This window comes from Engystomops pustulosus, chromosome 8, assembly GCF_040894005.1.
Source record: "Engystomops pustulosus chromosome 8, aEngPut4.maternal, whole genome shotgun sequence".
NCBI classification, from domain to species: Eukaryota; Metazoa; Chordata; class Amphibia; order Anura; family Leptodactylidae; genus Engystomops; species Engystomops pustulosus.
Genome location: NC_092418.1, coordinates 17345186 through 17359973, shown reverse-complemented (window position 1 = coordinate 17359973; position 14788 = coordinate 17345186). Strand labels below are relative to the sequence as shown.

General features: G+C 46.7%; 1 protein-coding gene across 1 annotated transcript in view; it reads right to left on the bottom strand.

The window, feature by feature from the left end:
- Positions 1-14253, bottom strand: part of TEKT4 (tektin 4) — a 37085-nt gene extending 22832 nt beyond the window's left edge. The window contains exons 1-3 of the mRNA XM_072119933.1: positions 13625-14253; positions 10867-10937; positions 4833-4976 (exon numbers count right to left, since the gene is read on the bottom strand). Coding sequence (XP_071976034.1) covers positions 4833-4976; positions 10867-10937; positions 13625-14158 — 749 coding nt within the window. The 5' untranslated portion in view covers positions 14159-14253. The remainder of the gene's footprint in view (positions 1-4832; positions 4977-10866; positions 10938-13624) is intronic.
- Positions 14254-14788: the final 535 nt, after the last annotated feature.

Here is a 14788-nt window from a genome sequence, read left to right as displayed (position 1 = left end):
AGAGACCTAGGCAGGGGACAGGAAGAGGTCAGGGCAGCCAGAGACCTAGGCAGGGGACAGGTAGAGGTCAGGGCAGCCAGAGACCTAGGCAGGGGACAAGAAGAGGTCAGGGCAGCCAGAGACCTAGGCAGGGGACAGGAAGAGGTCAGGGCAGCAAGAGACCTAGGCAGGGGACAGGAAGAGGTCAGGGCAGCCAGAGACCTAGGCAGGGGACAGGGAGAGGTCAGGGCAGCCAGAGACCTAGGCAGGGGACAGGGAGAGGTCAGGGCAGCCAGAGACCTAGGCAGGGGACAGGGAGAGGTCAGGGCAGCCAGAGACCTAGGCAGGGGACAGGGAGAGGTCAGGGCAGCCAGAGACCTAGGCAGGGGACAGGAAGAGGTCAGGGCAGCAAGAGACCTAGGCAGGGGACAGGAAGAGGTCAGGGCAGCCAGAGACCTAGGCAGGGGACAGGGAGAGGTCAGGGCAGCCAGAGACCTAGGCAGGGGACAGGGAGAGGTCAGGGCAGCCAGAGACCTAGGCAGGGGACAGGGAGAGGTCAGGGCAGCCAGAGACCTAGGCAGGGGACAGGGAGAGGTCAGGGCAGCCAGAGACCTAGGCAGGGGACAGGGAGAGGTCAGGGCAGCCAGAGACCTAGGCAGGGGACAGGGAGAGGTCAGGGCAGCCAGAGACCTAGGCAGGGGACAGGGAGAGGTCAGGGCAGCCAGAGACCTAGGCAGGGGACAGGCCGATGTCGGGGTAGAGACATAGACAGAGGACAGGCTGAGGTCAGGGGAGCCAGAGACATAGACAGGGGACAAATCGAGGTCACGGCAACCAGAGACATAGCCAAGAGACATGCAGAGGTCACGGCAACCAGAGACATAGCCAAGAGACAGGCAGAGGTCAGGGCAGCCAGAGACATAGCCAAGAGACAGGCAGAGGTCAGGGCAGCCAGAGACATAGCCAAGAGACAGGCAGAGGTCAGCGCAGCCAGAGACATAGGCAGAGGGAAGGGAAGAGGCAGAGATCATGGCAGGCAACAACATTGCCAGGAGACAGACGAGAGCGGGACAGGCATATGCATAGGCAGGAGACGTGCGAGACATGGACAGGCAGAGACCTAGCCAGGGGGTAGGGCAAGTTCAGGGCAGCCAGAGACCTAGCCAGGGGACAGGCCGAGATCAGGACAGGCACATACATCACATACAGAGGTCAAACACATCTAAAAGTTGCAAGGTGACTGACACCACACTCGGTATCCCTTTAAGAAGCAGGCAGCAATGGTGAAGAGGTCCCGTCCTCTTGTGGCTTCTTCCGTGAATGAAGATCTCCCATACAAGTTAAATTCTAGAGTTATTAGGGAATATAAAGCTGGAGCTCCCCTTTAAATTCCTGATAACGTCCTGATGTGTCAGGCTGCTGCGGGAAAAGCTTCCCTTTTATCCGGCTCAGTAGATCAGTCAAGGATGTCCAATAAAACAATCAAAAATCAATTATAATTAGCTGAAGAGAAAGGCGCAGCCACCGAAGCAATTATTCTAAGATTTGGAAACAAATTAAAAGAGTAGAAGCTTTGTGACAGCGTGCGAGAGGATGAGAGCGGTGATGTGTATAGTGCGGGGGGCTGGGAATACCAAATATTCAGGGGTCCGATACCTACACTAAAGGGAATCTGTTTAATCATAGGTTTCTGTATGTGGTTAGGAGCAGCAGGACAGTGAAATATGGATTTATAGTCCAGGATTGAAGAACTGGGGACATGTCCTCACACTGCTGCGCTCTGTGTTCTCTGAACTATTCCACAGCCTCTCCTCTGTCTGCTGTAGTATTCAACCAGAAGCCTGAATTGCAGCTCGGCCCTATTCACTGCTATGAAGCTCAGCTGAAATACCACACACAACCTGTTGACATGAGGGGCGCTGTTCTCTGTAAGAAAGTAGTCTAACACCCTTTAACAGTGGGGTAATGTGAAGCTCCTGGGCCCATATGCATATTCTATACCTGCCCCCCACCTATTATGTATCTTATGGGGAAGAGTCATTTGTTTATGGCGTAGTCTTCATCTACGTTATTCATCCTGAGCTTCCTGGTGCAGGAACAGAATGCCAGAACTGCAGTGATGACTGACACACAAGAGAGTAGATGAAAAGCAAGAAGGGTGTTGATGCGGGTGCACGACTCTAGGTGCCGCAATGGCGTCCTCTAGTGGTCGTTAATATATTGCACCGTTTATGATTCTCATTTATTAAATTACAGTTCCTGGTGAGATTCTTCAGCTAATAATAGATTAACTAATTAAAACTATGAAGGCGGAGGGCGTCCATAAATAATGATTTCACGACTGCGGTGAGTAATGAATGAGGGTCTATGTCGTCCGCTGGGGTCCGACGCCTCATTTCTTCTCCCTCTGACGCCTTCCTGTACTTACCAAATCCTGTGCCCCCTTATGTACGATCCCCTGACGCATTATAGATACTAATGTGCCGTAAAGAGAGGAATTGCTTATAATACAAGGCGCATCATTAATTTACCGTCACAGGGTGAGAAACACATGAAGGGAGCGGTGGACGCAAGGCGCTGGAATCACATTTACATCAGGTTTTCTATTCTGAGGAATTAACATGAAATTAATCGGACAGCGAGAGATTCCAAACGTGTCCTATAGAGGGAAAACTACATCCCACAAGATCTCATTTACTGTCTACTCTACACACACACAAAGCCCCAAATCCTAAATCACAATGAATTCTGCCTAAACCCGAGAAACATGGACGCCCCGAACTATACAGAGGGTAAGGGGGCGCGCAACACCAAACTAAGCAAAGCATCTGCTGCCATCTAGTGCCCACTGCACAGAAGACAGGAAAGACCGGTATCTGCGGCCAAATATAGATGTGACAGACCAACTGCACCTGTATACAGACATCACTCACCTGTATACTGACCCACATCACTAATTACTATAATACTGCCCCCTATGTACAAGAATATAACTACTATAATACTGCTCCTATGTACAAGAATATAACTACTATAATACTGCCCCCTATACAAGAATATAACTACTATAATACTGCCCCCTATGTACAAGAATACAAGTACTATAATACTGCCCCCTATGTACAGGAATATAACTACTATAATACTGCCCCTATGTAAAGTAATATAACTACTATAATACTGCCCCCTATGTACAGGAATATAACTACTATAATACCGTCTCCTATGTACAAGAATATAACTACTATCATACTGCCCCTATGTACAGTAATATAACTACTATAATACCGTCTCCTATGTACAAGAATATAACTACTATAATACTGCCCCCTATGTACAAGACTATAACTACTATAATACTGCCCCCTATGTACAGGAGTATAACTACTATAATACCGTCTCCTATGTACAAGAATATAACTACTATAATACTGCCCCTATGTACAGTAATATAACTACTATAATACCGTCAGCTATGTACAAGAATATAACTACTATAATACTGCCCCCTATGTACAAGAATATAACTACTATAATACCGCCCCCTATGTACAGGAGTATAACTACTATAATACTGCTCCCTATGTACAAGAATATAACTACTATAATACTGCCTCCTATGTACAGGAATATAACTACTATAATACTGTCCCTATGTACAAGAATATAACTACTATAATACTGCCCCTATGTACAAGAATATAACTACTATAATACTGCCCCCTATGTACAAGAATATAACTACTATAATACTGCCCCCTATGTACAGGAATATAACTACTATAATACTGCCCCCTATGTACAGGAATATAACTACTATAATACTGCCCCCTATGTACAAGAATATAACTACTATAATACTGCCCCCTATGCACAGGAATATAACTACTATAATACTGCCCCCTATGTACAAGAATATAACTACTATAATACTGCCTCCTATGTACAGGAATATAACTACTATAATACTGCCCCCTATGTACAGGAATATAACTACTATAATACTGCCCCCTATGTACAAGAATATAACTACTATACTACTGCCCCCTATGTACAAGAATATAACTACTATAATACTGCCCCCTATGTACAAGAATATAACTACTATAATACTGCCCCTATGTACAGTAATATTACTATAATACTGCCCCTATGTACAGTAATATAACTACTATAATACTGCCCCCTATGTACAGGAATATAACTACTATAATACTGCCCCCTATGTACAAGAATATAACTACTATAATACTGCCCCCTATGTGCAAGAATATAACTACTATAATACTGCCCCTATGTACAGTAATATTACTATAATACTGCCCCTATGTACAGTAATATAACTACTATAATACTGCCCCTATGTATAACACTGCTTCTGTGTCTAAGAACACTTTAAGACACAAATATAATGGAAGTATAGATTACTATTTGCTCATTACACCAGTAAATTAATACTCAGTGATGTATTCAGCTCAGTATTTTCCGGATGATGTGACACATATAATATAATACCGCCGCCTCTTCACGGGGAATAATTCCTCCTGTATCACCTGCGCGGTATTAATATTTACACATCACAGGCGGTGACTGCAGGCGGTGTAGTGGTGGGAGCACTGGGGGGACTCATTATAGATGGAATGCATCAGTCAATCAAATCTGACCAAAACAGAGGAAAGCTTAGAGGCTTAGACGCCAGGACCAATGAATGTCTCACCGTGACATGTAGAGAAGCTGCTGGGGGACTACCTAGCAATCTACAGGCAGTAGCTCCTCACACCTCAGCGCCCCGGGATGGTATATAAGGGGTACAACTACATAGAGTAACTCCACCTTCCTATTTTTAGACTTACTTGTCCTCGAATTTTGCGGAGTTGGGATGGAACTGGATGTCGGTGCTCTGGTTATTATATCGCCCGCACTGGGTGTCGATGTCGTAGGCTTCCACCTTGTCTGACCAGTCCATCTCCAGCTTCCCCTTGGCGTCTCTGTTCAGCCTATACAAAATGAAACAGAGAAGCAATGGTGGACTCATTATTAAAGGGGTTTTCCTCCCAAGAAGACAAGATTCTTACATGTACTTTCACAGATATAGTCCAACCTCTCCATCAGTCCTGATGTACACAATTTGTTTGCCCCTGGATACAACTATTTACGACCGTAAATCTTCTGACTGTGGTCGGATTATACCAATGAATAGCTTTTCTGTCTGCACACTGCAGTGCGCTCTACCTCCCGCCCGTCATAACAAAACCAGCTCAAACACAGGCACTTCCTGCCAGCAAACAGCAGTGGGTAGAGAATTACTCTACAAGCTACAGAAAAGATGAGGTCTTTATCCAGGGAGGGTGTGAGGGTGTGTGAGGGTGTGAGTGTGTGTGTGTGTGAGTGTTAGGTGAGCTAGCAGAGCTGAGACGGTCATTGTGTGTTATATCCATCTCATGGATCTCATCATCTGTGATCTGTCATATCTCTCCTATGTGTCAGATACTAATATAATGTTCAGAAGCTAAATAAAAGGTGTAAATAAACCCTGTACCCTGATAATCTAAGCACATTGTCAGCACACAGCAACTGTCTGCCTTGGCGACTGGGTCAGAGGTGGAAGCAGACACTACATGCAGTCACAGGGACGCGCAGTTGCACCGTTGTAGGCCCTTAATGGCTCACCGACTTCCTCCCTTCTGATCAAGTGGCTGCCAGTTCAGATGGAGGCCAGGAGACAGATCTGAGGGAACTGGCAGAAGGCGTGTGGGTTTTTTCTACTCTCAACACGTCGAGTCAGGGGGCTCAGGTAAGAGGGCCTGCAAGTGAGGACGGGAAGGGTCTTCCCGGCAAGGACCCACTGCAGGGCCCATAACCAGCTGGACTTTCTCAGAACAGGGCTCATCCGTCTGCCATGGCAACTGGGTCAGAGGCGGAGAAGTGGACGCTACCTGCGGTCACAGCGACCATCGCCGTGGGGGCATGGTCTGATCGTTGTAGCCCCTCGGGGGCTCGCCGACTTCCTCCCTTCTGATCAAGTGGCTGCCAGGTCAGATGGAGGCCAGGAGACAGATCCGGGGGAGCTGGCAGAACGAATGGGGGTTTCTTCTACTCTCACCACGTCAAGTCAGTGGTCTCAGGTATGAGGGCCTGTCAGCGAGACAGGAAAGTGCCAGGAGAGGTAGGTCTTCACGGCAAGGACACTACATGGCCCATCCCCAACCGGAATGTCACAGGACTTGGTCAGTCTGTCTGCCTTGGAGACAGGGTTGAAAGCTAAGAGGAAGCAGACATTACCTATGGTCACGGCGACCATTGCAGCGGTGATGTGGCCCCTCGTAGCATTCAGGCCTCTCGTGAATCCACTGCCTTCCTCCCATCTGACCAAGTGGTTGCCAAGTCTAACAGAGGCCAGGAGATAGATCCTGGGAAGCCAGCAGAAGATGTGGAAGTCACGCCAATTCTTGCCACATCCAGCCAGGAGTTTCCGTCAGCATTAGACGCTGGAGCTTGAAAGCTCAAGAGAAACAGGTGGTAGAGTCTCCTTTGGATTCCGACTCCAAACGGGTCAGAGACCCAAGGGGCGACTGTACCTGAGGACCATTCAGCAGGGTACACCAGAGGTTTAGCTCAGTGACTCACAGGTAATGATACCATGTCCGGTTTGGGCAGAGGAAGCAATGGCGGATGTAGAGGCTTGCCAGCAGCTCCAGACGAACCAAAGGTCCTAGCTGTGGGCAAACCTTCACCCCTTCCGGGAGTTGCTCAGCAACCAACCTGGGAGGAACCTGTTGGCAGTCCATCACATGGACCCCGGGGACAAAACCCATCCCAGTTTTCAGCATACTGGGTCCCCCTGAGGTGCAACAGTGCCACAGCTGGGTGACTGATGAGATGCTGAAGCTGGGTATCTCTAAGGCATAGAGAGGTAGTGATTGGGCGCATGGGGAAACAAAAAAGTACTACCCCTCTATATGAGGGAGGTGTGATGAACATACAGGTATAAGGGAGATTCACAGGCCAGATATTGTCCTGTTCATCAAGTCACCCATATCCCTTAATACCCCCAGCCTCAGCTTAATTGGCCTAATTGAATTAGGTTAGCTTCAAAGGATCTCTGCAGCCGAATTGTCTCTGAAGACTTGAGCTGATTTTTCCTCCAATTTTCAAACAGACAAAGAGCCATAAAAACTCTTAAACCAATAGATTGAGTAGGGACAGTTATGGAGATATGGTCCATCTCACCCCAAGAGCAAATACATTTTTTGGATATGTTATCCTCAGGAGATCACAGCGGTCCAAATCCAGGGGCTCTAGCACCCTTAGTGTCCAGATATAATCAATATCTCTGGATAGGACTATAGCAAATGGGTCAGGTTTGGTATCAATGCGATCCAGGGATTCACCCGGATCCAATGATACCAGAACCATGACCCTTCGACTTCCTCTTGAGAAGCCATCAACAACTCCATATACATACACACTGGAGAAAGCGGAGAGGTGGCAGTGGCTGAACTTCAAGAGACTGTAGGATCAAAAAGGCAGAAATCCAAGACCCAAGAAGATCCCTCTTTCTTCCCTAAGATTCCTGTAATATAGTTGTCCGTGGTCAAGACCTCCAAATGCATGCACACCTGGCTCAGCCAAGTCAGAGAGGGGACTAAGACCCTTCTGGTGGTGGTTAGTCTCAAAAATATAAGTAAAGGGCAGTCTGGAATCCAAGACCTGAGGTTCTTACACCCGACACTTCCATATAAGGTCAGCCAAAGTGGCGGTAAGTCTCAGAGAGATGAAAGGATCCATTGGCCTAGGTTACAAAATCCAAGAAGATCCCGTCACTGAGGAGGAGTCAGGACACTGGCATCATCCAATCAAAACTGTTCTGACCATCCGGCAATCCAGAATGATGGTGGACTAGGTGTATAAGATTACACATGAAAGTTTCTCTTATGTCTAGAGCAGGCCACCGGTCAGGGTCTTCTCTGATCTTCATGGCTGAAGTTTTCAGTCTCTTCTCCCATTCAGTATTGTAATTACTCGCCCCCGAATGACTCCATGATAAAGAGGATCCCTCATTAGTGGTGTCTCTTCTCCGCCCTCCCCGTCTCTCTCCCCCTGTACCTCTTATTGTATATTCCAGCAGCCGCTTCCGTCATAACCCAGAAGACAATTTAGAGATTTGTCTTGGAGCTTCAAAGCTTTCTTAGATGTTCTGCTCCTTTATATATTGTCAGTCACCTCGAGGAGCATGGAGCTGTCATCCTGTCCGTCAGTCACGTCTGCCTCTGCTGTAACCTCCGATCCCTCCTCTTCTCCAAGACGTCTTCTATCTCAAGAACTTCTCGTCACAGATGATCAAACTAGCGCCTTCAGTCAGCTGCCCGTGCCCGACAGCCACAAAACCGGGCTTCATTCTGCTCTTAAAGTCCCCTATCCTCGTTATTTACATTGTATTAGTCAGTAAAGCACCATGTCCCCACCTTCCAGCACCCTGTATTTCTCCGGTACTTGCTGCTTGGACCTTGTTCCGTGCATCTGCAGCTCTGCTCATCCCTCCGCCGCTACCTTCCGCTAATTGCCCATTCCCCAAGTCTTCTGTTCTGACTCTTACCCAAATTTTCAGGATTTGCGCCACTGTGACACCTATTTAGAAGGGGATTGTGTCACACGCCATTGGATTGTGGCACAATCGCGCCGGCAGGCTGGCGAACAATCCAACGGATTCGGACTGAGCGCGGGATTTAACTTGTGTCGCAACCAATGCACTTACATGCACCAGGATGAAGATGGTGAACTCTGTTGGACCTGAGCGGGGAAGTGACACATGCAGGATATCAGGTGCAGGATCTTAGTGACTCCCCGCACAGCACATTATACACGGACAATGCACTTACATGCACCTGGAAGAAGAAGGTGAACTCCAGGGACCTGAGCGGGGAAGTGACACATGCAGGATATCGGGCACAGAATCTTAGTGACTCCCCGCACAGCGCATTATACATGGACAATGCACTTACATGCACCAGGAAGAAGAAGGTGAACTCCGGGGACCTGAGCCGGGAAGCGACACATGCAGGATATCGGGTGCAGGATCTTAGTGACTCCCCGCACAGCGCATTATACATGGACAATGCACTTACATGCACCAGGAAGAAGAAGGTGAACTCTGGGGACCTGAGCGGGGAAGCGACACATGCAGGATATCGGGCGCACGATCTTAGTGACTCCCCGCACAGCGCATTATACATGGACAATGCACTTACATGCACCAGGAAGAAGAAGGTGAACTCCGGGGACCTGAGCCGGGAAGCGACACATGCAGGATATCGGGTGCAGGATCTTAGTGACTCCCCGCACAGCACATTATACATGGACAATGCACTTACATGCACCAGGAAGAAGAAGGTGAACTCCGGGGACCTGAGTGGGGAAGCGACACATACAGGATATCGGGCGCACCATTTAGTGACGCGGCACAGGGCATTCCAGTCGGACATTCCGGATCGCAGAACGCACATGGACGGGTAAGTAAAAGTGCCCCTATTATGATTGAGTTTTCCAGAGTTTTTTTAAGTTCGTTTCTGCCTCCTACTCACAAGGTTCTAGGTTTGAGACCCACGGTGACTGAGCGGATAGCATTTCTGCCTTGCAGCGCTGGTGTCCTGGGTTCAAATCCCACCCAGGTCAACATCTGTAAAGAGTTTGAATGTTCTCTCCGTGTTTGCGTGGGTTTCCTCCGGGTCCTCCGGTATTCTCCCACACTCCAAAACATACTGGTAGGCTGTTTAGATTGTGAGCCCCATTGGGGACAGGGACCAATTCGGCTCTGTGGAGCGCTGCGTAATCTGTAGGCGCTATATAAAGGATTATTATTATCCATGGCCTCCTTCCTTTTAAATTCAACTTAAAAAATTATGCCTAGGAGCCTGGGGGCATTACCAGAGCAGCCCCCCCCCGCAGCTCACTCAGCCCCCTCTCTCTGCCTGATGTAATCTCACACAGGGGAAGGGGAGAAGTGATCCTGCACAGTATAACAGCCTGTGAAGCTATGGCACAGAGGGGCTCTGGTAATACCCCAGGAGCCCTTCAGGCTCATTAGCATAATTCTAAAAATAGATTTTTTATTACAAAGGAGGCCATGGATGACAAATATAAGGATATTACCACAGTCACGGTGCCTGGATCTATAGAGTATCAGGTACATTATTGATGGTAGATTTCCTGTAATAGAAATAGCACTATACAATGTTACCCATTAACTAGAATATCGTTACATATCGCCATCTGTTGGTGACAAGTAGAATTATAGATTTGGAACTCTAAACATTTTGACAAGTATTAACCCTTCAGCCTCTGATCTCACCCCAGGACCTGGCATTCATCATACAAATCATCATCAGTTAATATAAGGAAAACAATTAATGTTAATAAATAAATCTGGATGGTGAAAGCGGCAAAGGATCATCTCTCCCCGGATCCTGTGCTCCCACTTATAAGACGTCACAGTCCTGGGTGCAGGATAGTGTACAACCGCTCCACAGAGAAAAGGGGCATGACGAGCTCTGGTACTCAGGAGAAGAATAGGAAGGTGATCTGCAGGCCGTATGCTGCATAACTGTATGGAGACCATATATCCCCCAACCTTACATGTATAGCATCAACTTACTGATACACTGGAGCACTTACCCATCACATGGAGAACTGGAGAGGGTCTGTGAGCTTTACATTACATAACAATGGAAAGGAATAAAGAGAATAAAGACAGAAAAGGAAGAGGAGGTAATGCAGGATACGGCCACCAGGAGGCAGCGCAGGACCAGAAACTGTGAGGAGGATTATAGAAAGGGGGAAACATTATCCGATACATCATGTAATACAGGAGGAGACAGATCTCGCCATTACCTGATCTGCTCAATGGTTTGTTCCAGAGTCCTCTTCAATAGTTCCTGAACATTTCTGATGAGCTCAACCTCCTTCATAGAAAATAACAAAAATCACCAGAAACACATAAATAAATAATATAATGGAGGACCACTGAAAAATATTTGGTTGTGCATTGAGCAAAATGTTACCATGATTAAGGGAGATTATTCTCCTGAAACGCGTTGGTCTTTGCTATGGACTTTTTACTATTTTCACTATCTGTGTCCGTGGCTGGCGGACTAGGCTCTCTTGCATCCCAGAGGAGTGGAGACTGGATTACAGACTACATGTCCAGATGTGTGAGCGCTTATACCCGTTTCCCTTTCATAACTACTATAATACTGCCCCCTATGTAAAAGAATATAACTACTATAATACTGACCCCTATGTACAGGAATATAACTACTATAATACTGCCCCCTATGTACAGGAATATAACTACTATAATACTGCCCCCTATGTACAAGAATATAACTACTATAATACTGCCCCCTATGTACAAGAATATAACTACTATAATACTGCCCCCTATGTACAAGAATATAACTACTATAATACTGCCCCCTATGTACAAGAATATAACTGCTATAATACTGTCCCCTATGTACAAGAATATAACTACTATAATACTGCCCCCTATGTACAAGAATATAACTACTATAATACTGCCCCCTATGTACAGGAATATAACTACTATAATACTGCCCCCTATGTACAAGAATATAACTACTATAATACTGCCCCCTATGTACAGGAATATAACTACTATAATACTGCCCCCTATGTACAAAAATATAACTACTATAATACTGCTCCCTATGTACAAGAATATAACTACTATAATACTGCCCCCTATGTACAGGAATATAACTACTATAATACTGCCCCCTATGTACAGGAATATAACTACTATAATACTGCCCCCTATGTACAGGAATATAACTACTATAATACTGCCCCCTATGTACAGGAATATAACTACTATAATACTGCCCCCTATGTACAGGAATATAACTACTATAATACTGCCCCCTATGTACAGGAATATAACTACTATAATACTGCCCCCTATGTACAGGAATATAACTACTATAATACTGCCCCCTATGTACAGGAATATAACTACTATAATACTGCCCCCTATGTACAGGAATATAACTACTATAATACTGCCCCCTATGTACAGGAATATAACTACTATAATACTGCCCCCTATGTACAAGACTATAACTACTATAATACTACCCCCTATGCACAAGAATATAACTACTATAATACTGCCCCTATGTACAAGAATATAACTACTATAATACTGCCCCTATGTACACGAATATCACTACTATAATACTGCCCCCTATGTACAGGAATATAACTACTATAATACTGTCCCATATGTACAGGAATATAACTACTATAATACTGCCCCCTATGTACAAGAATATAACTACTATAATACTGCCCCCTATGTACAGGAATATAACTATTATAATACTGCCTCCTATGTACAAGAATATAATTACTATAATACTGCCCCCTATGTACAAGAATATAACTACTATAATACTGCCCCCTATGTACAAGAATATAACTACTATAATACTGCCCCCTATGTACAGGAATATAACTATTATAATACTGCCTCCTATGTACAAGAATATAACTACTATAATACTGTCCCCTATGTACAGGAATATAACTACTATAATACTGCCCCCTATGTACAAGAATATAACTACTATAATACTGCCCCTATGTACAGGAATATAACTACTATAATACTGCCCCCTATGTACAAGAATATAACTACTATAATACTGCCCCCTATGTACAAGAATATAACTACTATAATACTGCCCCCTATGTACAAGAATATAACTACTATAATACTGCCCCCTATGTACAAGAATATAACTACTATAATACTGCCCCCTATGTACAGGAATATAACTACTATAATACTGCCCCCTATGTACAGGAATATAACTACTATAATACTGCCCCCTATGTACAGGAATATAACTACTATAATACTGCCCCCTATGTACAAGAATATAACTACTATAATACTGCCCCCTATGTACAGGAATATAACTACTATAATACTGCCCCCTATGTACAGGAATATAACTACTATAATACTGCCCCCTATGTACAGGAATATAACTACTATAATACTCCCCCCTATGTACAAGAATATAACTACTATAATACTGCCCCCTATGTACAAGAATATAACTGCTATAATACTGCCCCCTATGTACAAGAATATAACTACTATAATACTGTCCCCTATGTACAAGAATATAACTACTATAATACTGTCCCCTATGTACAAGAATATAACTACTATAATACTGCCCCCTATGTACAGGAATATAACTATTATAATACTGCCCCCTATGTACAGGAATATAACTACTATAATACTGCCCCCTATGTACAGGAATATAACTACTATAATACTGCCCCCTATGTACAAGAATATAACTACTATAATACTGCCCCCTATGTACAAGAATATAACTACTATAATACTGCCCCCTATGTACAAGAATATAACTACTATAATACTGCCCCCTATGTACAAGAATATAACTACTATAATACCGCCCCTATGTACAGGGATATAACTACTATAATACCGCCCCTATGTACAGGAATATAACTACTATAATACTGCCTCCTATGTATAATTATAATATTACTATACGTGTACAGTAGGGGGCGCTGTCATTACCCGCAGCAGCTCTATCTCGGCGCCGTCCCGCACTAGCTCGCCCCCTATCCTCCGCTCCCGGCACTGCAGGTTGTCTGTGGCGATGCTGTAGGGCAGCTCTGTGGCGTGCAGCGCCCTCTCCAGGCGGTCCTTCTCCTGCAGTAGTGTGCGGGTCTCTGCGCTCAGCTCCCGGACCTCCCTCTCCAGCTCGGCGCGCCAGTAGTGCAGGTCCAGCAGGCGCTCCCCCAGCTTCCGGGTGCTGTCCTCCTGGCTGCGCTGGGCCCGGGCCTGGGTCTCCGCCGCGCTCTCCCGGGCCTGGTGCCGCAGTTGCTGGGCGGTGTGGCGGTCGCTGTGCGCCTGGTAGCAGGAGGTGAGGCCGCTCTGGCGCCATTCCTCCAGCAGGTACTTGGCGGTACGGAAGCCGGCGGTGGCCAGGCCGGAGGACGAGTGCTCCCCGCTGTTATAGGCCGCCTCCGCTGTGCGCACCGGGAGGCTCTGCGCGGGGACAGTCTGCGGGGCCGGCGGCCGGGACACGAGGAGCTGCGGAGCGGACATGACTGCACACACCGAGGCCGCGCGTCTGACCAGGCCGCCGTCACTATGGCAGCGCGGGACGCTATCGGGTGGCGCGGCGTCACGTTGCCGAGCGACGGATTCCCATGTCACGTGAGCGAGCGACAAGCGGCCAATCACAGAGAAGAGGGGCGTCACTTGTCTGTCACCTGAGCGGCTCCCCGGTCCCGCTGCTTAGAGATTGTAACCAAGAAACAAGCAACAAGGAGGCAGCCAATGACAGGCCGGGAGACTGCGCTTAAAGGGGGAGTCCAGGAATCAGCCGAAGTCATGTTCAACTGGGTCAGTGACATATAAGATAAGGAGGGTCATTTACTAAGGGCCCAATTCGCGTTTTCCCGACGTGTTACCCGAATATTTCCGATTTGCGCCGATTTTTCCTGTATTGCCCCGGGATTTTGGCGCATCGGCACCGGCATGCACGCGACGGAAATCGGGGGGGGAATGGCCGAGCAAAAACCCGACGGATTCGGAAAAACCGCTGCATTTAAAACAATAAAAGTGTCGCTTGGGACGCGCTTACCTTCACTTGGTCCGGCTCGGTGAATTTCAGGGCATTCGGATGCTTTTCAGCGCAGCAGCGCCACCTGGTGGACGGCGGAGGAACTGCCT